This window comes from Mixophyes fleayi, chromosome 3, assembly GCF_038048845.1.
Source record: "Mixophyes fleayi isolate aMixFle1 chromosome 3, aMixFle1.hap1, whole genome shotgun sequence".
NCBI lineage: Eukaryota > Metazoa > Chordata > Amphibia > Anura > Limnodynastidae > Mixophyes > Mixophyes fleayi.
In genome coordinates this window covers 83,942,663-83,970,540 of record NC_134404.1, presented here as the reverse complement: position 1 = coordinate 83,970,540, position 27,878 = coordinate 83,942,663, and the positions used below count along the sequence as shown (strand labels likewise).

Below are 27,878 nucleotides of genomic sequence, written 5' to 3'. Positions count from 1 at the left end.
TCAAAAACAAAAAACAGGACTGACAGTTGCAATCGATTGTGCTCGAAGATCCATGTTTAGACTAATTATTTTTTGCTTTCTTTTCGAAAAACATGAAGTCCTGTGGGAGACAAAATTTGACATTTAGCAGCAGTTTTCATATGTAAGTATTCTACTTTCACATTTAGTTATTTTACCGGATGTCATTACACAATTCACTGAACAAAGTTGATTTTGAAGTTAGGGGTTAAGATGCGATCCAGGCAGCAGCTGTCAATACACTTACCAAATTATAATTTGCATATATACAGTCAATTTTATGCATCAGGGCATTATACAAATCTTTAAATTTTCTTGATGCATGAGCATTATATATGAGCCCAGATTTGAGAGCAGGACAGCCTTATTTTACTGGGCAACACATTCCATTACTGTTTAGAATTGTCACAATCCCAGAGCCAAATGGGGGCTCACGTTGTTCACCATTACTCTTCAGTAAGAATGAGATGAAGGCTACATAAGTGATGGGTTCATGGTGAATATTCATTCACACAGGGCTTAGAAGACATTCCAAGTTTGATCAGAGCGGAAGAAAAAAAAAAAAAAAAGGACTACAGCAAATAGAACGAACAACTTAAACACCTATATCGACATAGAGAACACTTGTTCCCGAGACGATGATATCTTGTTATACACAATAAGAAAAGGCATCTCTTGATCCTTATTTAAGTGACGTAAAACTAAAACACATGGCATTCTATAATACCTTATCACATGATAGTTTAGTCATCCAACAATACTAAACTATTTATAATGACTCCTAAAGCTTCTAGATTAACTCGCTGCAGCCACATCAATATTCCTATTAGTTCTGGATAAATAGCCAATTACATCTACAGACATATGGGTGTAGTAAGGTGAAAGTGAAGTTTAAAATGTGTGCTTCATTTTACCTACTACATATATATTTTTCTTTCTCTCTTTTTTCATGTGATTATTGTATGGTCCTACTTGTGATAGTAAAACAGAAATATGAATAATCTCTAATGTATCTATGTTCTACACAGACTATTACTATATATTGATCCATTGGAGATTATCACACATCTTTCCTCCAATTGAACTTCATTATAAAAGGAACAGACGACTAAAACATTTTTTCAAAGGAATCTTTAGTTATATTTATTTATGATATGCACCTGGTTGTGTACATAATTATTTGTTTTGATATTTATCTAGGACTTTATGGTACCTATTTGTACATTACAGAAGCAGTCCATAGGGAGTGCTAAGAAGTCTTTTTTTTCTCTATTAGTTGTTCATACATAAATTTTCCGCAAAAGCTGAATTGCTTCACTCAAAAATTATCAAAGCTGGCATTAGTTGCACCTACATAAAGCTAGAACACCAAGTAGAGGAAGCAGTTATCCAGGGAACACATCCTTCCTGACAAATTGACAAGAGTATTGACATTGGCAATCCATTCATCATCATCATTTATTTATATAGCGCCAGCAATTTCCGTAGCGCTTTACAATTGGGAACAAACATTAATAAAATAATACTGGGTAATACATACAGACAGAGAGGTAAGAGAACCCTGCTCGCAATCTATAGGACAATGGGAGTTTGAAACACAAGGACATGTGCTACATCATATTGCACACTGGACCAGCTAGAATGCAAAGGTAAAAGTACTGAGTGGGCTGTGTGTGTACCAATGTTGGTCAGAGGGTTGTTGTCTTGTGTTAGCTGTGTAGAGGGTGGTAATAGGGGAGATCAAGATGGTGGTTGAGGAATATCATAAGCTTGTCTGAAGAGGTGGGTTTTCAGAGAACGCTTGAAGGTTTGGAGACTAGAGGAAAGTCTTACTGTGCGAGGGAGGGAATTCCACAAAGTGGGTGCAGTCTGAAAAAAAGTCCTGTAACCGAGAATTCGAGGATGTGATGAGAGTGGAAGAGAGACGCAGATCTTGTCTCAAAATATCTCCCAACGCGACACCTCTGTTCTGCACAAGTGAGGAAATGTATGTCAGTGCAATTTTGTTGACGGCCTTGTATGTTACTAGAAGAATTTTATATTGGATTCGTTGAAATACAGGTAACCAATGTAGAGACTGACAGAGTGGCTCAGCAGAGGAAGAACGGTTTGCAAGGAAAATCAATTTAGCTGCTGCAAGCATAATAGATTGTAGGGGTTCAAATCTGACTTTGGGAAGACCAGTAAGAAGGGAATTGCAATAGTCGATGCGGGAGACGAGTGCATGAATTAATGTTTTTGCGGTGTCTTGTGTAAGATATGTGCGTATTCTGGAAATGTTCTTTAGATGTATGTAACATGATTTAGATATGGAGTTGATGTGGGGAATAAATCATAGTTGTAAATCAAGGATTACACCTAGGCAGTGAGCTTGCGGGGTGGAATTTATGGTCAGGTTATCAACAGAAATAGAAGTGTCAGACAGGAAGCTTCTGTTTTTGGGTGGGGAAATTAATTCAGTTTTGGAAAGATTGAGTTTGAGTTGGCGAGAAGACATCCAAGATGAAATAGCAGAAAGACAGTCGGTAACGAAAGACAACACAGTTGGTGAAAGATCAGGAGAGGATAGATAGATTTGTGTATCATCCGCATAGAGATGATACTGAAATCCAAAGGAGCTTATTAGTTTTCCAAGAGAAGTGGTGTAGATGGCGAATAGCAGAGGACTTAGGACTGAGCCTTGTGGTGCTCCAACTGATAAAGGAAGCGGAGCAGAGGTGGATCCAGAGAAATTAACACTGAAAGAGCGATTAGATAGGTAGGATGAGAACCAGGATAGGACTGTGCCTTCAAGACGTAGGGATTGTAGTGTTTGTATGAGGAGAGTGTGGTCAACAGTGTCAAATGCAGCAGTGAGATCCAGGAGAATTAGAAGAGGGCTGTGGACAAATCATTGACAACCTTGGTCAGCGCAGTCTCTGGAGTGTTGAGAGCGAAAGTGTAGGCAATACTCTCAAGATGCTTGGAGGGGCATGGGCGTTGAGAGATATGGTGGTAATTTGCGAGAGCGTTTGGGTCAGAATTTTGTTTTTTTAAAATGGGAGTAATAACTGCATGCTTGAATAGTGATGGAAAAATACCAGTAGAAAAAGATAGATTACAGATTTTAGTTAGAGGGAGAATGAGCACAGGAGACAGGGACATACCCATTTGTGAGGGAATGGGATCAAGAGGACAGGAGGTGGAGTAGGAAGATGAGAAAAGAGTAGAAACTTCCTCTTCATTTGTGGGATCAAATCGAGAGAGTGTTAGAGGGTGCTACAAAGAAATTGAGCTGATTGCTGAAGTTTGACCTTATCCATTTTGTCCTTGAAATAGGAAGCAAGATCCTGGGCACGGATGGTAGCTGGAGGATTTGGGGCGGGAGGATTCAGAAGAGATTTAAAGGTGTTAAGGCATTTGGGGTTAGAAGCCTGAGCATAGATGAGAGGTTGGAAGTATGTTTGTTTTGCAGTGTCCTGGGCATTTCTATAGGAGTGGTATATACCAGTATATGTGATGAAATCATTACAGGTGCAAGATTTACACCATCCATTTCTAAAAAGTTATGTGAGCAAGTATTTGATAGCCATTTCTTTGGGAGATTAACTTCCTCAGGCCTACCATCTTCTCTGCTAAGAACGTAGAGTTTTAAACTATACCCAGCTTTCAACATTGTGAACCACCCTCCCCTCCTACACACCCTTCACTACTTTGACATTCATGACACTGTTCTCTCCCAATTAATTTCCTAAATGCCCAACCGCTTCTTCTCAGGTTCCCTGAAGGACCTCTGTACACCTTGATGAGGTAATCAATTCCTTTGGACTTCCATATGGTCTCTAGATATGACAATGAAATCTACTTTTCCCTCCCCCTACACTCTCCTCTTTTCTCGTGTGTCCAGCTGTCTCTCTGCCATCTCCTCATGAATGTCCCAATGTTATCTGGAGATTAACATGTCTGAAACAGGAACCAAATCAACTTCCCTCCCTCTGGAGGGAAATGTCCCCACCTCTTTCTCTCCATGGACAACACCACACTGTCCTATGCCTGGGTGTAATAGACTCCTCCCTCTCCTTCATTCCCCATACCCAAGCGTGTTGCTTCCCTCCATGACTACTGCAACCCCCACCTCTCTGTCATCCCTCTTTTCCACCACTCCCCATTGTCATGCTGTGGCACATCTTTACCTCTCCCTACTCTGTATCTGCCTCCTAGCTCTGCAGATCCCTACATTGGTTCCCCATTCCTGATAGAATGCAAACCGTACTCCTCGCCTACAAAGCACTCAACCTCCCTACACTCTTGGCTCAGCCTCACCCCTCCCCATTAATTTGTAAGTCTCACAATCAAGCATTAGGTCTTGTGTTCATTACTTTGAAAGTTGGTAGATCTTTGTTATATGCGCAACATCCCTACTGTACAGTAAGATTTATACATTGGAGTCAAAAGGAACTGTTGTGTCATACGGTCATTATGGAACATCCTACTTGACCCCAATAACCCACAATCTTAGAAAATTGAAAAGTCAAATGAAAGGTGCACAGCTCCACAAGACATTTGGGTTTTAATACGGTCTTAAGTTACCAAATATAAGCATAATATAGTACTCCATGCAGAATGTATGATTGTGCTATTCTTTGACTGTAGTTTGGAAGACACCATTGCAGGCGATTCAAGGGCCTCCGTCCAGTCATCACTTTTGGAGGAAATGCCCTGAATGCATTTATTCCACAAGAAAAGTTAGGTTTGTAATGGTAAAAGGGAGAGGACTCCCCTCCCCCCCCAATTCATTTCATCCAATGAATAGCATTTGTAAAAGTTTCTCCGGCTGCTTTTTGTTTGAACAGTGCTCAGACTTAGGAGCTTGTCAAAATGTGTGGCAAACTGCCAAATTCGGTTGTATTGAAAAGGGTAGTGTGCAAGAACCCACAACACTTTACTTTTAACTCCTTTGTAACAGGCTGAACACAAATTGTTATATCATAAACAGGCTTATTTTCCAACTACACAAGTACAATTATGTAAGCACATGCCTTAAGGAAAAAGCATGTTCAAGTGAGGGGTGTACACTGTGGGAGGAAACGGTCTCCCATATTATTGCTAACTGAATTAGTTTGTTACCATCGACTATGCTTAAAATTGAAACTTTACACTACAAGTTTAATGAAATAGTAGGTTTCAAACATTCAACATAACGCAATCGTTACAAATTAACCGTTCAGCAAAGTTTATTTATGTGCAGTAAACAAACAGATAAAGATTTGAAGTGCTCTGTGGGCATCGGGGAGGGGGGCTGTGGTAAACGGAATTTCAAATCGGACATGTGTAGAAGGGTTCTCAGATGTCAGCCTATTCTAGAACTAGCCTTAACTGCATCAACTGCATATAAAACATTATTTTATATGCCATTATTTTGTTTTTCCTGATTGTACATTTACAAGTTTCTACTTTTTACCTGTTATTATTCTACTATTTATATGCCTTTATCTTATTTTTCCTGATTTTATATTTACCAGCAACTAGTTTTACCTGTTATTATTCTTGCCTATTTCCATTGTCCTTATTACCTCTCCTTCTATTATTCTTTGCCTTCCACGCCCTAATTGGTTATTGTCCTCCATCTTGCTATTGTCTCCCTGCTTATTCTTACCTGTTATCCGCTGTCCTTATTATCTTACTGTTCTGCTATCATTCTTACCTGTCTTCATTGTCCTTATTATCTCACTGTACTGTTGTTCCATGCCCTCCACGCCCTAATTCGTTATTATCTTCCACCTTTTCATTGTCTTCCTGCCTTTGTTCTTACCTGTTTTTCACTGTCCCCACTATCTCACTGTTCTGTTACTCTCTCTCCCTACTATGCCTCCCCGCTCTCACTCCATACCCATACTCTCCCCCCGCCCTACCTCTCCCGTTCCTCCCCGCCATCCCCCGCGCGCTGCTCATCTTGCTAACCTCATCCCCATTTCCCCCCTCTCCTCTCCCCCTTTCTTCTGTGCCCTCTGGAATGCCAGATCCGTCCGCAACAAGCTGACTGCTATCCACGACCTCTTTCTATCCAACTCCTTTAACCTTCTTGCCGTTACTGAAACCTGGCTCTCCGATTCTGATACTACTTCCCCCGCTGCCCTCTCCTATGGTGGCCTCTCCTTCACCCACCCCGCCAGGCCTGGTGCCCGTCCTGGTGGTGGAGTTGGCCTCCTCCTCTCCTCCACCTGTACTTTTCGTGTCATTCCCCCTGAACCTTCCCTCTCCTTCTCCTCTTTTGAAGCTCACTCCATCCGCCTCTTCCACCCCATCCATCTCCGCGTCACTGTCATCTACCGCCCCCCTGGCCCCACCTCCCTCTTCCTTGACAACTTTGCTAGCTGGCTTCCTCACTACCTCTCCTCCGATCTCCCCTCGATCATTCTCGGTGACTTTAATATCCCCATCGACAACCCCACCTACCCTGCTTCCACCAAACTGCTCACCCTCTCTTCCTCCCTTGGTCTCACCCAATGGACCTCCTCCTCTACCCACTGCCTTGGTCACTCCCTTGATCTTGTCTTCTCCTACCTATGTAATCTCTCCGACTTCTCCATCTCTCCCTTTCCTCTATCCGACCACCATCTCCTCCTCTCTCTCCTCTTCTCCTGCTCCCCCCCCTGCCCAAACCTACTCTGTCCATACGCAACCTCGATGCTCTTGACCCTGCCTCTCTGTCCTCCTCTCTCGAAACCCTCCTTTCTCCCCTTTCCTCCCAGGCCTGCCCCAACCAGGCGGTCTCCCTCTACAATCACACCCTCACCTCCGCTCTGGACGCGGTCGCCCCTGCCCACTCCGTCCACCCCCGCTGCTCCAAACCCCAACCCTGGCACTCCAAATTTACCCGCTTCCTCCAAAAATGCTCCCGTTCCGCCGAACGTCACTGGAGAAAATCCCGCTCCCTGGCTGACTTCCTCCACTTTAAATTCATCCTTTCATCCTACAGCTCTGCCCTCTCACTCGCTAAACAATCTTTCTTTAAATCCCTCATCTCTTCCCAGTCCTCTAACCCCCGCCGCCTCTTTGCCACCTTCAGCACTCTCCTGGCTCCCTCCCCTCCCCCCACCCCCTCCTCCCTGACTGCCTCTGATTTCGCCTCCTTCTCCTCTAAAATCGAGGCCATCAGACTTGAAATCTCCTCCACTCTCTTCCACCCCTCCCACTCTTCTGTCCTCCCCCCCCCAACCACCTTCCCCTCCACTCCTTCCGTCCCACCACCGGTGAGGAAGTCCACTCTCTCATTTTATCCTCCCCCCCCCCCACTACCTGCCCCCTGGATCCCAACCCCTCCCACCTTCTTCGCTCCCTTTCCCCCACCACCTGCTCCCACCTCGCTCACCTCTTTAATCTCTCCCTCTCCACTGGCATCTTCCCCTCCTCCTTCAAACATGCTCTCGTATCCCCCATTCTTAAGAAACCTAATCTCGACCCCACTTCTCTCTCGAACTATCGCCCCATATCTCTTCTCCCTTTTGCCTCCAAAATTCTTGAGAGGCTCGTCTGCAGCCGTCTCACCTCCTACCTTTCTGAATACTCCCTCCTTGATCCTCTCCAGTCTGGTTTCCGCCCCCTCGACTCCACTGAAACTGCCCTGGCTAAAGTCACCAATGACCTCCTCTCTGCAAAAGCCAGGGGCCACTTCTCCCTTCTCATCCTCCTTGACCTCTCTGCAGCCTTTGACACCGTTGACCACCCCCTCCTCCTTCACACCCTCCAGTCTTTCGGCCTCTCCGGCCCAGTCCTGTCCTGGTTCACCTCTTACCTTACTCACCGTTCCTTCTCTGTCACCACCTCTGGGTCTCTCTCCCCCCCCATCCACCCTTCCAGTCGGGGTCCCTCAGGGCTCTGTTCTGGGACCCTTACTCTTCTCTCTATACACCTCCTCCCTGGGTGAACTCATCAGCTCCTTCGGCTTCAGCTACCACCTTTACGCTGACGACACTCAACTATACCTCTCCTCTCCTGATCTCTCTCCCTCCCTCCTCTCTAGGGTGTCCGCCTGCCTCTCTGCCATCTCCTCCTGGATGTCCTCTCGATTCCTCAAACTTAACCTTGCCAAAACTGAGCTCATAGTTTTTCCTCCCTCTCATACCCCATCCCCTTCTGACCTCTCCATCACTGTCGACAACACCTCTATCTCCCCTGTCCCCCAACTTCGCTGCCTTGGTGTCATCCTCGACTCCTCTCTCTCCTTTGGCCCCCACATCCTCTCTCTTGCTAAATCCTGCCGCTTCCAGCTGCGCAACATCGCTCGCATCTGGTCCTTCCTCTCCCATGATGCCACCAAATGCCTTATCCACTCTCTGATCATCTCCCGCTTGGACTACTGCAACGTCCTCCTCACTGGCCTCCCCCACTCTCATCTCGATCCCCTTCGATCCGTCCTTAACGCTGCAGCTAGGCTTATTTTCCTCTCTCGCCGCTCCTCTTTTGTCTCCCCCCTCTACCTAGCCCTTCACTGGCTCCCATTCCCCTTCAGAATCCTCTTTAAGCTCCTCACACTCACCTACAAGGCCCTCGCCAACTCCACTGCGCCCTACATCTCCACCCTCCTCTCTATTCATGCTCCATCCCGCCCTCTCCGTTCTGCCTCTGACCGTCGCCTCTCTTCCCCCCTTATAACCTCCTCTCACGCGCGTATCCAAGACTTTGCCCGCGCTGCCCCCCTCCACTGGAACAAGCTCCCTCCCTCCATCAGAACTTCCCCTAATCTGTCCAGCTTCAAACGGGCCCTAAAAACCCACCTTTTTCTTAAAGCCTTTCTGTCTCCCACTTAACTTCCTACCTTATCTTCTGCCTCTGTCCCCTGCGTCTCTCTGTCTGTCCACCCCTCCCCTTAGATTGTACGCTCCTCTGAGCAGGGCCATCTCTCCTCCTGTTTCCACCACTTCTAACTCTGCTCTCCAGCTACTTAGCCCTCCTCCTCAAAGGTCCTCCACCCCACGTCCACTTTCGCTCCCTCCTCCCCCCTGGGGGTCTCCCTGTCTTCCGCGCCCCCCTTCTTGGGCCCCGTCGTTTTCGGATCCTCCCTCCCCCTTCCCCGCCCTCTCTAGCTGTGCATTGAGCGTAATGAGTTGCTGTGTTTACTGTACTGTGCTGTCTCCCATTGTATTGTGATTTTGTTTGTCTCTGTATGGCGCTGCGGATGCCTTGTAGCGCCTTATAAATAAATATTAATAATAATAATAATAATAATAATAATAATAATAATAATAATAGCCTGTCTGGGCCACTAATGGACAACTCCATAGATCAAGCTTTTCCAATTCATTTCAATGTAGCCGTGTCAAACGGGTTTATTTTTGCATGTTTACAACATTATGTGATCTGATGATTCAATTTGGAAAAATGGCGCTTTATACGTAGACTTGCCTTTTATAGATGAGGTGCTATTTACCACTGCTTTTACAAATTGAACTTTAGTAGACAACTGCCCTAGAAGTTTACTAGTCTAATAGACTATCTATAGCATGCAGGAGTATTTTAATGGGTTTTACATATATGTATTATTTCAATGAACATACATTTCATTTTTAATCATAGGAAGCATCTTTCCCTCCATAAAGTTTTTGTGAATTATTGTAGTCAACGATGTGAATGCACATCGCATCCTACCTTTAGGTAAGTACCTTTCAAATACTAACATTATAAATATTTACCAAATAGACGGTCCCAGGGCTGACTGCAAACATAGCAGGCAGTATTTTCATGCAATATTGTGCTTAAAAAACAAACAAAAAAAACACCCACACATGTATTTGAATAGAAATAAGGTGAGAACTTACAATAAGGAAGCAGGCACCAAGAACGACAGCTTTCATCTTCACATCAAGGTCCATGGGGAACTGAACTCCAAAGTTATCAGCATCAGTAAAAGCTTCCTGGACAAAGCCAGACCACTGCTTGGATATTCTCCCAACCACAGAGCTCTCGTCAAGGGATTTCAGCTAAATGGAGAAAAGGGGGAAGAGGAAATTAAAAAGAAATTTAAAAAATGGTTGAAAGTCTAGCAATTCCTTGAATATCTTTTTAACATCACATTGTTTCAAATGAGTGGAAGAACAGCTATGGCGCAAAATCAGTGTTCGTGATAATGAGTTAGGGAGGGGAATGTATACCATTACCATGAATTCGCCCACAATCTTTGGGTAATATTCAAGATTATCCAATATGTGATTTTAACCATGATGTTGAGTATTGTAGGCAACCTAGATTTCTGCTGCACTGTAAGCTATTATCCGGCGTTCAGCCATTTTAGGCTTCAAAAGCTACCACGCCCCTCAATATTCTGCTGAGAGCCCAGTTTAGTTCTGAAATCTATACATCTTTGTACCTGGCTGTTAGCATCCCTTTCATTTGTAGTTCTTTAATGCCACCCACCCTAAACTTTGACATCTTGCAAACCGTTATTACATACCTCAAAGTTCACATCTGAACAGCACCTACATGGCATGCAGGGGCCCTGGATTTTTAGGATCTTTTCCTCTTTCTCATTCATAATAGTAAACTTAGGTAGAAATGGATGCCAGTTCTGGGTTACATAGCCAATTATTGTCCCAGGAGGAGACTGTACTTCAAGCTGTGTAAAAAACCAAAATGCAAATTCTTGAACATAAAATCTTGATCTCGGAAAAATTAAAAATAAGTTATATACTCTGCAGTGTGACAGATCAGAGTAATTTTTCTACATTTTTTATTGCCCATTTTCAGAAGGTAAAAACATACCTTATTCGGAAATATCCTGAAATGGTTGCACTTACTTTCTGTAGGCAGCAGGGGAAACAGCATGTGGAACATCTGAAAGGTCGATGTATCCGGATTATCTCACGACCAGTGTTATCAACAATTGTAAGAACAAAGGGTCGATTAGCTCCACAGAAATATAGGGTACAGCAATCATTTTGCTCAGCAGCGAAGTACACTCTCTGGCCCATGCTGTTCTTGATCACATATTTGTTATTGGTCTCAAAGCCAATCAGAGCTTAAAAAAAAATAAAAATATTTAATTGTTTATCATTTACAAATGAGGCCAAAATGTCCAGATTATATGCATATCAATGAGATATTGTCCGATGTTACTGCATAGATTCTAAAGTCACCCATCTCCAAGTACCTTCCACAGGGTTGTCTGTTATGTGTATCTAAAGAAACTAACCTCTGCCCCCAATAAATTCTTTACCTATGCATTTTTAAAGCCATATAGCTAGTCCAGCATTCTAGGAATGGTAGGCAGCTAGACCCAAATAGAAGTTAATTACCAGTGCAAACACATATATGTGTCTGTTTTTTCTGTATTGAAAGCAAACCTTGTACACATATAAATAGCAAGTAATGCATTAAAGGATTCATCTATGAAAAAATGTGCCTCATCTACTTAGGCCTTGAGCGACCAGCTGAAATAACAGATCATGGCATTCATCCTTGTAGTAATTCAGTGTTCCACAGAGATAGGGTGTTCTGCCAAACCTAAATTATCTCTATATAAGAAAATAAAGCCTAGGCAAATGGAGATGTGTTTTATACACAGGATAGTATACAAGTCAAGTTACCTTGATCGAGCAAGCAGTAAATCTCTTACTACGACTGGCAGGAGATGTATAGAAAAATGTAAAAAAATGTGTTGTCTCTCCAATAAAATCTTCTGCTCTTGTTGCAAGCATTAATGCATGAAAAACAGAATGCAAATGTGCCGGGCCATTGTTGGGCTCTCCAGCACCCCTGCCTTCACTGTATGCGTCAATACAATGCTTTTTCCAATACTTGCTCTACTTAGACTGGACTAGAAGGGATATAATCTGCAGCTGGACTATCGGTGCGTCACAGTAAGTGTTGCACCAGCGAGTAAGGTTTATTGGCACAAGCATTTAAAAGTGAAATGCGCCAAAAAGAATGAAAAATTAAAATGCTTTAACATTTATTTAAATCTTCGTGGGCTGCTACATGCAGCAGTATTTCCCTGGAACTCCATTGTTTGTCCACCAGCCCCAGCTGACAAGATAATGCAGCTTTGGGGGTGGGGGCGCTATATATTTTAAAATCAATTTTTTTTGTACTTGCCCATGCATAATGACAATACAATGTATTATAATATACCTTCTAGTAGCTCCACTTGTTGATGAACAAGAAGTTGATCTATCTGCCAAAAACAAAAAGGATACACAATCATAAAGCGAGTAGTGTAAGCTACAACTATAATCATTTTTCTGTAAAGTGGTTTTTGGGGACATATGTTGTAGTCTCACAATGGGCTCTTTGCACCTATTATCTGGTTATAGAACCATTATAATTATTGGTGGGGTTTTCCAGTACCAGATCTTGGATGATCATTTCAATATCCCCAAACCAATGAGCAATATCTAGCACACTTTTCAAGAACATTTACTAAAAAGTGACATAAATCCTTTCATAGAAACATAAAATTTGACAGCACACAAGAACAACTTGTCCCATCTAGTCTGCCCATTTTGGTAATCTCAAACCCTATTTGATCCTTAGTTCTTTGTAAGGATATCCTTCTATCTATCCCAAGCATGTTTAAATTGCTCTACTGTATTAGCCTCTACCACCTCTGATTTTCCAGTTCATCAACTGGAAAATACCTGTTTTATAACAAATAATCTTACTACTTGTAACTGCTACACCTTTTTTCTTGCAGTACAAGATAAGAGACCTAAGTTTATAGCTAGAATGCATCAATGCTGGATTGCAAGAAAAAACAGGTCTATGCATGTGTAGAAAGGTCTCTATCCACCCTCAGAGATACTAAAATTAAATATACATGTTGTGAAAAGGGTGGCAATAAGAATACAGTTTTAAAGGCCTAAAATCAGCCAAAAAAAGTTAATAAAATAGCTGTATATTGCATGAAATAAGTTACCTGACACAGATATTCCAATCCTGGTGGACAGTTTGGGTCTGATGGAGGTGCGGGCATCCACGCAGATGTTGGGCCACCTTGCATCATTGGCTGGTTTTGAACAGGGGGTCCTCCTCCATAGGGACCATAGCTAGGCTGACCTGGTGCCGCTGCTGAATTAAACAAATAACTAAAGTATATATAGTTAACCACAAAAAAAAAATTAAATGTCAGAGTGTATCCAATGGCAATAGTCCCTACATGGGCTACCAAATCCCCTCTAGCCCTAAGCTGCTTCATTTACCCATCATCAGGTTTTAATTTCCCAGCAAACAAATTTACTGCCACCAGGAAAAACAAACAATGACCATCAGGTAAGTGATAGCAAATGGACTTTTTAGAGAACCCTATTCTTACTGAAATTTGAAGTTATTCATTAAACATGTTGGTATTTGTTAAAAGCAAAATAAAAAAAAGGTGTATTTTACCCATTGAAACCAAACAAAAGTAATACTGGAATAATTTAAAGTGACATTATGCACCAATTATTTTTTAGAGATCTGACCAATTTAAACTAGCTTACAAACAATGAACAAAAACAATCTTTAGTTAAAAATAAATACTTAAGACTACAAAAGAAAACAAATCTGCCTGTTAAACTGTTTTCTCTTGAGACACATGAGATCTGCTGTGTAGATCCAACAGCATTTAATGTATAGCCCCAAGCTCATCGGTGATCATATCAGTGGATAATGACTTAACTTGAAGAAAAGCAAAGTTCTCCTTTAACAACCAACTGCTCAAAAATATTCACCCCTTCTGTGTACAGTCCTTTGCCAAGAAGGCCTGCATGCATTTTTAACAAACCCCTCCCCAATCTGCTATACCTGGAGGGGATATAGTATTAGTAGTAATCCTTGAAACTTCATGTCATTAAAAATGCTTTGTCGATCCTCTTTCAAAAGTAGTAAAGCAGTACAAAGAATTGCAGAGGGTGGGCAGCACATTTAATTTTTAAACATACAAGTTTACATGTATTTACATAATACACCACCCTTCTGTCTGTTCCAAATGTCAAATACCAGCCATCTTACAATCAGAGTCTCCATTTATTGTAGTAGATACTTTTGAGAATCATCCTATATTAGGGTTGAAAAGTGGTGGAACAGGAAACGGACACAGCAATGCAATTAGGTTTTTATTTCAATTTCTTCTGCCTATTAGCTCTGTTCTACTCAGTGAGAGGTTAGCTGCCTATTATGAGTATTCTTAATCATTAGTCAAAAGAAGATCATCAATGCATAAAGCCAGATCTAGTCTTGGAATGTACTCCAACACAGGGCCATCTTTTCCATTGGGCACGATGGGCAGGTGCCCGGGGGCCCCACAGGCAAGGGAGCCCCATAGGCAGGGCTCCTAATTAGAATAAATAATTCTGCAAAAGAAAAACACCTGCAAAAAAATCTTCAAGAGTCACTGAGCAAGTACAGGGAGTCAGTCGAGGGAGGGACCTTAACCATCTTGGAACCTCATCCATGTTACGCCATTTGACGAGAGTTCATGGCAAAGTGTTGGGAAAAGCTGAAAGTTATTCCAAAAAAAAAATTACAAGCACTCCATCATCAACTAGGACCCTATGGTCACCAACATCATGACGGCTACAAAATACAACCACAACACCATCCTCATCAATATCCTCAGTAGCGCTCGGAGTTAGCCCTGCATCCAACTTAGTAAGGCTGGATGACTCCTGCACTATAATTGATTCCTCTGAAGAAAGCGTTAGTCCCACTGCTGCTGCTGGGGGTGAATCTTCATCCCAGAAGAAGGCCAAGAAAGAGCAGATCTACAGTACAACAAGTAACTGTGAAACAATCATTTGCTAGGGGAAGAAAATATGACAGCAGTCACCCAGTCGCCAAGCAAATCACATTTGCCATGGCTACCATGTTAGTGTTAGATCTGCATCCAATATCTACAAAAAACGCAGCTGGTTTTTCACAGTTAATTGAGGTTTTGTGTCTGTGTTACAGAATTTCATCGCGACACCATTTTTTCCAGTAAAGCTATTCCACAACTATACCAAAAAGTGTGTAAAAATGTAGTGATTGCGCTGAAAAATGACATTCTGCCCACCGTCCACTTAACCACAGATATGTGGACAAGTGGAAGTGGACAAACCAAAGACTATATGACTGACAGCCCACTGGGTTGGTCATTCGCCTTCACCAGCAGGAACAGCAACAGCATGTACACCACTACGTAAGATTTGTCACAGGCAGGCCACTCTTTGTATCACCGGCTTCACTAACAGGCATACAGCTGACAATTTGTTATGCAAATTAAGAGATGTGATTGATACATGGCTTATACAACTTGGACTCTCCCCAGGATATGTCATTTTTGATAACGCCAACAATATAGTGTGAGCATTACAGCTGGGTGAATTCCATCACAATCCTTGTTTTGCTCACACCATCAACTTGGTTGTGCAGAGCTTCCTACGAAATAACCGTGAGGTGCAGGAGATGCTTTCAGTGGCCCGTAAATTTTCAGGCATTCTGCCACAGCATGTAGGAGATTGCAGCAGCTCCAAGAGCAGTTTAACTTGCCCTGCCACCAACTTAAGTAAGAGGCGGTAACTAGGTGGAATTCCACCCTGTACATGCTTCAGAGAATGGAGGAACAGTGCAAAGCCATCCAAGCGAATTGCACAAGCCATGACTTTGGGAAAGGAGTGGGGATGTATTTCACTCTTGCACAGTGGGGAATCCTTTCTGTGCAAGGTTCTGAAACCATTTGAAGTGAGTGCAGACTCTGCTAGCTTGAACCAAGTCATTCCCTTAATTCAACTAATGGAAAAGCAGCTTGAGAAACTGAAGGAGGAGATGAAAGAAAGCAATTCCGCAAAGTATGTTGGCCTTGTAGATCAAGTACTTAATTCGCTTCACAATGATCCTCAAGTAATTAAAATCTTGAACTCAGATGACTAAGTTTTGACCAATGTGCTTGATCTAAGGTTTAAGACCTACATTGATTCTTTGCTTCAAAATGAGCGAGATGTGAACCTTTGCAAGGAGCTATTGCTCAGCAAGATGTCCGCTGAACTGGGCCTTGGCTTGACGACATGTCCTCAAGTTTCTCAAGCAGCTGCTGCTCAGAAAAATATAAAATTTTCCAAAGCAAAGCAGGGAAGATGCAGGAGGCAGACCAGAACAGTTTAACATCTGGGCTGGTTTGAAAAATTTTTCAAAAACATATGTGACCTTGCCCATAACTCCATCCAATCAGAGTATTAACATGCAAAGGATGGTGGAGGATTATTTTCAAGAGGTAATTGATATGGAAATGTCAGACAGTACCTTTCCTTACTAGGAAGAAAAGCAGGCCATTTGGAAAGCCATGTACAAACTTGCTTTGCAATACCTAAGCTGCCCACCCTCCAGTGTGTACTCTGAAAGAGTGTTCAGCACAGCAGGCAACCTAGTCCGTGATCGACGTAGAAGGTTACTTCCAAAAAATGTGGAGAAAATGATGTTCATATAAATGAACTACATCTTCCACGAGGAAGGCCTTTACCATCAAAGACATCCAAGCACTGACAGTTCTCTAATGGCGGATTCAAGCGGAGATGAATTGATAGTCTGTGATGATGATGTACACACTGATGAGGGCGAGGATGAAGCTGAAGAGGACGATAACAGCTTTATAAAACTTTCTATATATATGTACGTACGGTGTAAACTACCCCCAAATAGGAAAGGGACTTGGGGCATGTCTATCACGTACAGTCTTGAAAGGCTGCTGTTTTGTCAATTTCACGATAAGGGTAGGGTGTCATACACAGACAGACACCAAACTACATTTGTCCATTTCTTTTTATATTTTTCAGTCTATGCAGGCTGCTTTTTCTTCTATTTATCTACAAGTGGAGGGGGGGGCAGGGGCGAACGGAGGATTGTCGGGGGGGGGGTTCCCCCCCCAAAAAAAACACCCCCCGCGAGAGCAGCTCCGTTTCTTCAGCGCTGTCCTATACAGCAGCCGCGGCGCTGTCTAAGAAGCGTCCGCGCAGTGCTGTATACACTACAGCACCCCCTCGGACGGTTCTTTGACAGCGCCGTGGCTGCTGTATAGGACAGTGCAGCTATAGCGGCCACTTAGTTAGCGCAGGGGGGGTTTCTGGAGACTCAGAAACCCCCCCTGCGTGCGCCACTGGGGGGCTAGATAGACAGTCAACAAACTCCCTTTGTCTATTTATATTTTAATCTAGGGGAATATTATACACCCAAACACAACATCTGCTTTGCCCATTTGTATTTATAAAATTGTCTTTACAGGCTGCTTCTTTTTATATTTAACTATAAGTGTAGGGTGTAATATACACCCAAAGACGATGGCTGCATTGCCAATAGGCATAGATGAAGAGGAAGGCAATCTGGTTTGGGTGTTGAATTGAGGACGGCCTACCAGGAATAAACCTGTTTTTGTTTTTTTTCATAATTTATTATCTTTAGAATTACCTTATTTATCCAAGAAACAGATGGAGCACTAAATTAGGTTATTTTAGCCACAAAAAAAATGATTTTTAAACAAAATTGCAAAACAAAACCAACCAAAACACGCAAGGGCAGTTTTGCCAAAACACGAAGGTAATCCAGATCCAAAACCAAAACACGGGGGTCAGTGACTATCTCTATTTATAAGTGATCCACCCACTACCAGTATTACTGAATAGAATTAATGGTCTGTGATGATTGGATATATAATGAGTCCCAACAAAGTCCTCCTCTCCAGAGATATTGATTTTCAAAATTCAACCATCAACATAAATAGTCCCTTCTCCAGGTGTTTCAATCACAGTTTAAGAAATTGTTCCACCAGTAGCTTTTCTTGTCTATATTCAAACTATCCGGCAAACACACAGTAGGAGTTGCCACTCTTATCCCAGCGACATACCTCAATCCCCCCTGAAAATTAGCATAAATTACCCTTAATTGTAGAGGACTGGTACCGTGAAGACCTTTGGGTAACATGCCCCCCCCTCCTCCTTCGCAGTGAAGGAGGACCTGAAGTACCTTGCCCCCTGAAACTAAAGGGCTGAGGGAATAAAAGGGAGCTTCTTCTATAGAGAAGTGCACCCATTGTGCGCCATTTGCATACATGCTGGACGAATGAGAGCATGCACCTGAAACTAATTTATACTAAATTAGAATATTACAAGTTGAAAATTCAACCTGGTCTAAAGAGCACGCTAGATACTTTTTTTATGACTTTATTATATTTGTTTTTAACTACAAGTTATTCAACTGGTCTAAAAATAAATCTGAATGTTATGTTTCAGTGATTAAGCCCATGTACCAGAAACAAAGATGCATATATTTCCCAGGTTGCTTTAAACACTCCTTAACTTGTTTCAGTTAGTACAAAAGTCCAGTTAAAGTCAGATTAACCATATTTTCTGAAACATGTCTAATATGCCAACATGAATAACGTTAAAGTAAAAATCTCACCTCTATTCATAGTTTATAAAAGCTACAAAATGCATATCTTCAAATACACATCAAAATGACAAAGCAAGAGCAGAAAAACATTGTATCGCCAAAATTTGCATCTCTATGAATTGGCCTGTTCTACAGTGAAATTATTCAGACAAGATTTTACAGCAACAAATGTCAAACAAAACTTGAAATTCTCTGTGTTAACTTACGTTGGTATGATCCTTGTGGCGGTTGTGCATATCCATAAGGTCCAGGCATACCTGGAGGAGGGTAACCTGGATTCACTGCAGGAGGGTAATTTGAGCCAGTGTTTGGATCATATACACCATTGCCTTCTAATTGTACACAAGAAGATGATCATTTAGAGTCATATCCTGTAAACAAAGCCAGTTCTTTTCTTACATTTCTATCAACACATATATAAAACTCACAGTTCTACACTACAAATAGGCTGCTGATGGAACACAAACTAAAATGTCATCTTTGTTTTTTGTAAAAGTACTTAACTCAGTACAGTGTTACATTCAGTACTAGCACTTTACAACCACCAACTAGATAACTGTACTCAGCCTTATCCTTCCTCTAGATATGGGTTCTGGGGCTGTTCCATGCAGCCTTTTTACCAGGCTCCTCTAGTCTCTGGGGTTATTAAGTTATCTAGTAGGTCGCTTTAACACAATTATGCGATTCAATGCATCTGTGCAATTGATAAATTAGTGTTCATATTAATATTTTTTGTCAATCACTGTCTAATGCAATCAAACAAGGTTGGTTAGAAGAGTAACAATTACCTTTCATTTCCATGGTCTTGCAAACAAGCACCTAGAATAAAAATAAGTTATACGTATGTAAACATTGCAAAGTATCTGAAAGTGACAGTATGAATTTGTACCCTCCCTAATCAGTCATCAGTGGAGCGCTCCAGGGTTACTGTAACTCTCTGGGGACTTGCAGTGATGCATGTGTATGGAGACACAGAAAGACAACAGGCAGGTTTATTGACACTAGTTACCTGATAGTTTCCAAAACTACAGATCAACTATACAAGACCAAAGCATAATTCATTTATAATGTGTACTTTGTTCCTAGATTACTGTTAGGTATTTTGTAAGATCTTTGTGCATTAACAATAACTGAACTTTGGGGAATTCACACAACATGCAAGGATAACTTGGGCTCAGTGTTTCCATGGGACAAAAATGAGAGCAGTCAATTGTACAGCTTTAAAAGATTTTAATATTTTGTGAAAATTTTAGTAGTTGCATCCTACAAACACAAATCAGTTACACATCCCTTTTCTTGCCTTGAGCTCAATGCTTCTAATTAATATTAGTCATTTTATCACTTACCAAATAAACAATGTTCAATGCGCTTGTGGTTCCAAAGCACAAAGTTATTTAATTGAATATAGCAGAATTTACAATAAGCCTTTTCTCTTTTTATGTATAAATTTTTTTCGACTTTCCTGCTTTAGTGTAATAACACTGAATACATTATGTTTCTTCTAATGCTTCATCCGGGCCCAGGATAAGGAAATCTTGTCTGCTGTAGTCAGGCAAAAATCTAGTTGGGGGAAGCAGCTTGATAATATCCAGTTTCGGTATAGAAAACAAAAGAAAACAAAAAACCCAACCTACTGCTGATGTATGATTATATGTACACAAGCATCACGTCTAGAGGTCTTCATTGGCGCAGGGTTAATTATGTTCCAGTTGTCTGCTGGTCATAGGTTAATTCAAAGGATTCCTCTGATAAGGTGTGACCACCCCAACCGCTACACATGCTGGTGCTTAAGGAACGGACTTAAACCAGATTCTACCAACTTATCAGTTTTTCAAACAATGTCATTTTGATCATAAATCTTTTATCTTCCATAACTATTGTTCGCAGGAAGCAATCGCAAATCCGAAAGTAGCAGATTCGAGATGTAATGTGCAGATCAAAATGACACTTTTCCTATATCCTGAGCCTTAAATACTTTTAATATATCATCATTTATGTATAAAAATCTCTAATACATTTGACTAATAAATGTGGATTGGAACCTTAATAAATGTGTGTTATTTGCAAGTGCGAATGTAAGTGTGAATTAACCTGTGCTATTGAGTCGTAACACGTAGCGTACTAAACGCAATTGCATGGTAAAACAATATTAATCAATTTGTTTTACTTCATCCAATTATGTCATTTCCACCTTAGATGGAGATAACCTCTTAGAAGCTTTCCAGGAATAGAGAGAAAAACTGGTCCTCAATAAGAGTCAAAACTTTAAAAACAAAACATTGTTGCTCCACCATTATTACAGCTGTCTAGTTATAGTTGGGACACTAAATATTTCTTAAGATATCAGTTTAGACTCCTATATATGGAATATATACAGGGGCAAACGCAGGATTTTTAAGGGGGGGGGGGGGGGGGGGGGGTTTCCAAATAGTTGAATTCTGAACAAAGCAAAATTACAACTTAAAAAATAAAGCGCCACAATAAGATGCCAAACTTTTTTACTGTAAATAACAAGTAATATATATTATATTAGCATTTTACATTTAATGAAAAATCATTGCTACCACACACTAAAATACTGTACATTAAAACAATCTAAACCTATCTGTAAAATGAGTATTTACACTCCACATTAAAATTAGCAATGATACTCCTCATTAAAATGAACACTGATACCGCACATCAAAATAGCATTGATAACACACATTAAAACGAACATTGCTAATGTACATGAAAAAACAAAAAAAAAAAAAAAACATTACACAAGTTTGGACTAATATATATATATATTTATATATTTGTTATTGGGTTACAGGGTGAAATCAGATACTGGCCACAATGAATCGGATATAGGTTTTTTTTATTAATGGACCAAAGACTCCATTTCTGGTGAGCCTGCAGGGTATGCAGAGCTGTGTGATTATATATAAATATTGTATTATAGGATTAAAAAAGTAGAGGAATCCTCTACTTGTTTAATCCTATAATACAATATTTATATACAATAACACACCTCTGCATACCCTGCAGGCTCAGCAGTAATGGAGTCTTTGGTCCATTAATAAAAAAACCTATATCCGATTCATTGTGGCCAGTATCTGCAGCTCTATTATTTAATATTTGCAGTGAAACTAGAAATAGCCCTACCGTGCCCCAGGGAAGCCAGCCAGTAATGCCGGGTATTCAAGGGAGGAGTTGCTGCGCTCGCGCATGCGCAGCAGCTCCTTCTCGCCGAACAGGAGTTATACAGCAGCCGCGGCGCTGTGACAGAAGCGTCGCGGCGGTGCTGTAAGAGAAAAAAATATTTGGCATGTTTCAAAACATGCATTTTGCCCGACCGATCCGCGGAGGGGGGGTGGTTTCTGGAGACTCAGAAACCCCCCCTGCGTGCGCCCCCGATATAATATTGTTCTTGGGTACCACTTGACAGTAGTGAGTGTAGTTAGTGATAAAACTAATCCTATCATTTAATGGATTAATATAGAATTAATGATCCAGTACCAGACTTGCCAGATCTAATTTCTTAAGAGCCCTGGTGCTGCACCACCCCTTGCCAATTTAAGTATTGGTAATTATAGAACAATTATCAGCTCAGAGCACTCACTAAAAGAAAGTAGCTGATTAGGGGATGCAGAGGTCTGATGCAATACCATATAGTGCTCATTGAAAGTGTCTGGTTGGAGTACATCCTGATGAACGCTTAGCTAGCACCAGGAAATATTGCTACCTTAAGGTCTCGCTAGTGCGAGATGCTGTCTAGGTCGCACTAATCAATTGTAATTAACCATGGATGAAAAGCCACCCCATTTAATTATGGATAATACTGCTGGGGGTAATATTAAATTTTTAAGTATATAAATCCATTTTGTTCCTGGTGCACTACAGGTCCCAGCATGCCCTGGCTGTCTATAAATGTTTGGGCATGCCGGCGCTTGTAGTATTAGAAGCGCCAGCATACGCATGGCTGCCAGGGAATTCTGGCACTTGGGAAAACACAAATTCCAGCATGCCTTGGCAGCCAGGGCACGCTGGGACCTGTAGTGCAGCAGGGAAAATGTAAATAAAACAAACAAGTGTAAAAAAGGCTGCAACTGAAACACCCGAAAACATTCCTCATTCAACCTCTTTTTTTTTCTCACTTAGATCAGTCTCTTAATTTACAATAAATCCATGGATCCTGGTCTTGGAAAAGTTAAACACCATAAGCGACGCAATACTAGCTGCCACAGGGGCCCGTCAAAAGTGATCCCTTTGCGCCAATACAGTAATATATACAACATGGGGATTTCCCACAGCCTGAACTCTGGGCTTGAGTTCAGGCCTTTAGGCACTTACTTGCATCAGACTCTACATGAGGCCCTAAATGTACAAATAAGTACACTACGTGGCCAAAAATAGGTGGACACATCCATATGGGTTTGCTGATAATAATCGGATTCCAAAATCATAGGCGTAATGGAATTAGTTCCACCTCTGCTGCTATAACAGCTCCACTCTTCTGGAAAGGCTTTCCACTACATTTTGGAACATAGTTGGGTGGATTCGCATCCATTCAGCCACAAGAGCATTTGTGAGGTTGGGCAATAAGGCTTGGCTCTCAGTCAACAACTCAATTCACCCAAAAGGTGTTCGATGAGGTTGAGGTCAGGGCTCTCTGCAGGCCAGTTAAGTTCTTCCACACAAAACCCTGGACAACAATTATTAATGGATGTAGTTTTGTGCTTGGGGGAATTGATATACTGAAATAGAAAAGGGCCTTCGTCAAACGGCTGCCATAAAATGGGAAGCAGACAATTCTTTAGCATGTAAGCAAATGCTGTAGCATTATGGTTTCTCTTCACTGGAGCAAAGTGGGCTAGGCCAAACCATGAACAGACCATATTATTCCTCCTTCACCAAACTTTACAGTTAGCAGTACGCAGTCAGGTAGGAAATGTTCTCCTGGAATCTTTGTCCATCAGACTGCCAGATCGTGAAGCATGATTCATAACTCTAGACAACCTGTTTCTACTGCTCTAGAGTCCACCAGCAGTGTATTATACACCACTCCAATTGATGTTTGGCATAGTGCATGGAGATCTGTGGCTTGCGGGCGGCTGCTTGGTCATGGAAATCTAATCCATGAACCTTCTGACAAATAGCTCATGTGTCGATAATCTTTACAATAAACTCCAAATATCGTCAAAAGCTTGAAGATTTTAGTACTTACGGAGGAACACAGTTTCACTTTGTGATTGGAATATAACATTGAATGATTTTTAAAGGAATTATGGTGTTCTCTTTAAAAGAAAAACAGAGACCACTTATGATTGGACAGGTGCCCTATAAATAGGAACTCAGATATTCAGCTCTCATGCACCTTGATAAAGTCTACTTTGAGTCAAAACATGTTGGGGCAGGGAAACTGAATACTATTCAGGATGTTTTGAAATTTGCATGCTGCTCCTTCCCGACTACCATCAAAAGTTTGGGGACATCTTCAGTGTCTTTTCAAAGTAACCCCAGGGTAGTATAAAAGATCTTTACAGTGCTCTTGTACCCGCAACCGATTCGGTAAAAGTGTCTCCATACACTTGTTTTTTTCTACATATATTTTTATTGAACAATGTGAGTTCATTAAAGTGGGATTAAAGTTTTATATGGTTTTTACAATATCACTAGAAGCCTCTCTTTTCATATTGCTTATGCACATGCTACATAAGGTATTGATCCTCTAAAAGATTTGAGAAAATCAAAGCTGGATATTGATGTGCCTGATTTTTTATATTTATAGCAAGTAGCCTGACATTAGGGTGCAGCATACCAGGAGAGTGTCCTTTCATCAAAATCACTATTTCTTTGGGAAAGATTCTTGGTTCACCGTATGAAGGGAGCACCTTGGTTACTACTACATATTCTCTGAACCATTATCTAGGACTTTCACCTCGAGTCATTTATATTCACAACATTAAACCATCATGATTTTCTATTTCTATGTAAACCCCATTTAGATAACTTCTCACATGAGAACATACAGACCCAGAAGCATCGCTTGAAATTTAAGTATATTCTATGACATGTTTTTTTTTTGTACCATTTATGATATTCTGTAAGAAATACTAACAGTGCTTGAAGGGTTTCTATTTGTTGCTTATATAATTTCCCACAATGTCTGGGAGACTTCTGCATTTCAGGGAGTCTCCTGGATTCTCGGAAGAGCACACCTCCCTCCTGCATCCCACCCACTTAACTATTGCATCATCACAGCCACAATCTTGTCACCTGAGGGATGATTAAATAGATGGTGATGATGATGGGTGGTTTTCAATGTTGGCAAATATGATTTAAATTAATTCCCTCCAGTGTTGTGTTATCTCTCATTTAGGTATTCAATAAACATGCAATCTCACCAGAGCTACTGACACTCATAATTGTATAAAGTGTATAGATATTATACATAGGACTGGAGTAGGGAGAAAATGTTATGTGTAAAAGTGGTGTGACACTGAGATTGCATCAAGGTGTGTGCGTGCCCATCTACAAACTCAAGTTATGCAAATCCAGACATGTTTATTTTCCTATTAGCATCTTGTTCTCACCAATCTGGTGAAAAAAAAAAAAAGCATACTACAACTAGAGATGAGCGGGCTCGGATATCTGAAATCAGAGCCCACCCGAACGTTGCCGATCCGAGCCGGATCAGAGACAGATCCGGGTATTCCCGCCAATTGCAAAACTGAAACCGAGGCTCTGAGTCATAATCCCGCTGTCGGATGTCGCGATACTCGGATTCTATAAATTCCCCGCTAGTCGCCGCCATCTTCACTCGGGCATTGATCAGGGTAGAGGGAGGTTGTGTTAGGTGGTCCTCTGTCCTGCTATATCTCGTGCTGTGCTGTGCTGTGCTGTGTTCTCCTCAGTCCAGTGGTGCTGTGTCCTGTGCTCTGTCCTTCTTAGGGCATTGTTATTTCCCCATTATTCACAAATTATAAAAAATTACAAAAAAAGTAATTATAAAAAAAAATAAAATATCCCAAAACAATCCTGCAGTATAAGTCCAGTGGTACTGCTATATTACAAAGTTCACTGATTCAGCAGTATAAGTCCAGTGGTACTGCTATATTACAAAGTTCACAGATTCAGCAGTATAAGTCCAGTGGTACTCTCCTGTGCCGCATATAATTTTTAAAGGCTTTGCCGAGTGTGTGTGGCTTAGGGGTACGCTATCTTGTGCTACATATAATGGAAAACAAAAATTTGGAGGATAAAGTAGGGAAAGATCAAGACCCACTTCCTCCTAATGCTGCAGCTGCTGCCACTAGTCATGACATAGACGATGAAATGCCATCAACGTCGTCTGGCAAGCCCGATGCCCAATCTCCTAGTACAGGGCATGTAAAATCCAAAAAGCCCAAGTTCTCAAAAAGTAGCAAAAAGAGAAACTTAAAATCATCTGAGGAGAAACGTAAAGTTGGCAATATGCACTACACTACACTTGAAAGTTGGAGGAGGTATTGTGGCCCCGGTACCAAATTGGGTACCGGGGCCACTCCACTATGCAGTCCAGATAGAGGCGTATCAGATATTAAACAACGTTGACTGTTGCTGCCAAATCATAAATTAATGAAAATGACCTGTCATCGTCAAAAACAAGAGGTATTGACACGCTCGAACTACACCCTCTATATGCTGCAGAGGATGTAGGAGCAGGCAGCTGTGCAGTGGAATTCAGACCATTTGAAGGCGGAGGTATTGTGGCCCCGGTACCAAATTGTGTACCGGGACCACTGCACTATGCAGTCCAGAAAGCTACCTCGGTGAAACGTTTTGGACTAAAAACAATATTGTGAGGTGTTCAGAATAGACTGGGAATTAGTGGAAATGATTGTTATTGAATGTTATTGAGGTTAATAATAGCGTAAGAGTGAAAATAAACCAAAAAAACTTGATTTTAACACTTTTTATGTTTTTTTTTCAAAATAAATCCGAATCCAAAACCTTTCGTCAGGTGTTTTGCGAAACAAATCCGAACCCAAAACACGAGACACCAAAAGTGGCCGGTGCACATCCCTAACTACAACTGATATCTTGTCAGCTTTTCACTAAACAGTTTGCATACTCATTTTAATATGAAAATACAAAATACATACTTCTAGGTCGATAGAATTCCAAGTAAAAATGTACAATTATCTATTACTGTATGGTACAGTTTTGCTTCCTCAACTTAACTTTGGGGGGGTGGTTTGAATTCCTAACATTACAGCCAGACGAGTCTACGTATAAATAACTACATACTTGACAACTCTCCCAGAATGTCCGGGAGTCTCCTGAAATCCGGGTAGGTCTCCCAGACTCCCAGGAGAGCAGACAAGTATCCTGCATACGGCAACTTGCTCGTCAAAATGATGCGACTTGCAGTGAATCGCGTCACTTTGGCCCCGCAACAAAATTACTTTTTTTTGTTGCGGGGGTGGGGCCAAAGTGACACGATTGACCGCACCCCGCCCCCTCCCCGAGATCTCCTGGAATTCACTTTCCAAAGGTTGGGAAGTATGACCAAGTATTAATTGTTTTTTTCCACTGCTTGGGATGGGCTGGTTGTCAATGAAAGTTGAAGGACAGCCCTCAAAATGAGGGAATGAATTCTTAGTGTGTAATTTATTACATTGTGACCCATAAAACATGGTTATCTTCTTTACATTGACAACTTGCACTGCATGAAGCAAAGTCAATTGCTGATTGTTTGCTATGGGTTACTGCACATTTTGGTGTGGTTAGTTAATATTAATAGTGAATAACTTTCTGCTATAAATTATATGTAGCCTAAATGCTTTTATTTATGAATGATTTGTTATTGATCTATTCCCCACTACAGTCTAAAATTTTAGTGTCACAAGTTAAAATTTAAGTATGTGACATTAAAACTATTCCTCATGCGTTAACACGTTGTCACACGCCGGACAATTGGGTCATACACCTAATCCCAGGAACACTTACCTGCTCCGGCCGTCCACTCGCTCCTGGTGGGGTGCCACCATGCACAGACCCGTCATGTCAATTTCCTCAGCTCCTCTCCATTGGTTGGAGTTCTGGCTCCAAAGTTTAAAAGGCACCTCCCCTGTATCCTCAGTGCCTGTTCTTTATGTTTTAGAGCATTCTGATGTGGCTCCTTATCCTTCTGTTTGTCTGCAGAGCTGAGACTATTTCAAGCGCTTCTCCTTTGTTCCTGTGGAATCTGCTGACCAAACACCTCCTGATTGTTCTGCCGCCGTTCCAGTGGTAAACAATCATCTGCAGAGCTGACACTACTATTGCTGACCCCCTCAGGCTTGTTCCTCTAAGAAATTCCTCCTAGTTACTCCTAGCAAGGGCCGCGCCCTGCAAGGGAAAGCAGCTAAGCCCAAACCGCCTTGCGGCTAGTCCCTGGTGAATACCATCTCCTTGTTAGACTCCGCGCCTTGCTGGGGTGTTATATCTATATTACGACAGGATCCTGTTCGTCTACCGTTCTG

The 27,878-nt window shown here is 41.6% G+C and overlaps 1 protein-coding gene across 6 annotated transcripts; it reads right to left on the bottom strand.

Moving 5' to 3' along the window:
* Positions 1 to 27,878, bottom strand: LOC142143775 (phospholipid scramblase 1-like). Of its 6 annotated transcripts, none has more exons than XM_075201909.1 (9): positions 27,364 to 27,878; positions 19,176 to 19,206; positions 18,594 to 18,719; positions 12,908 to 13,059; positions 12,124 to 12,166; positions 10,791 to 11,011; positions 10,448 to 10,609; positions 9,816 to 9,977; positions 1 to 100 (listed from the first exon to the last, which is right to left on the bottom strand). In XM_075201909.1, the coding sequence occupies exons 2-9, from the start codon at positions 19,186 to 19,188 to the stop codon at positions 62 to 64; spliced, it is 918 nt and encodes a 305-aa protein (XP_075058010.1). In that variant the 5' UTR covers positions 19,189 to 19,206; positions 27,364 to 27,878; the 3' UTR covers positions 1 to 61. The 6 variants fall into 6 exon arrangements, with proteins under 6 accessions (XP_075058010.1, XP_075058011.1, XP_075058009.1 ...); XM_075201910.1 differs by lacking the exon at positions 27,364 to 27,878 and adding an exon at positions 21,535 to 21,583; XM_075201908.1 differs by lacking the exon at positions 27,364 to 27,878 and adding an exon at positions 20,022 to 20,736.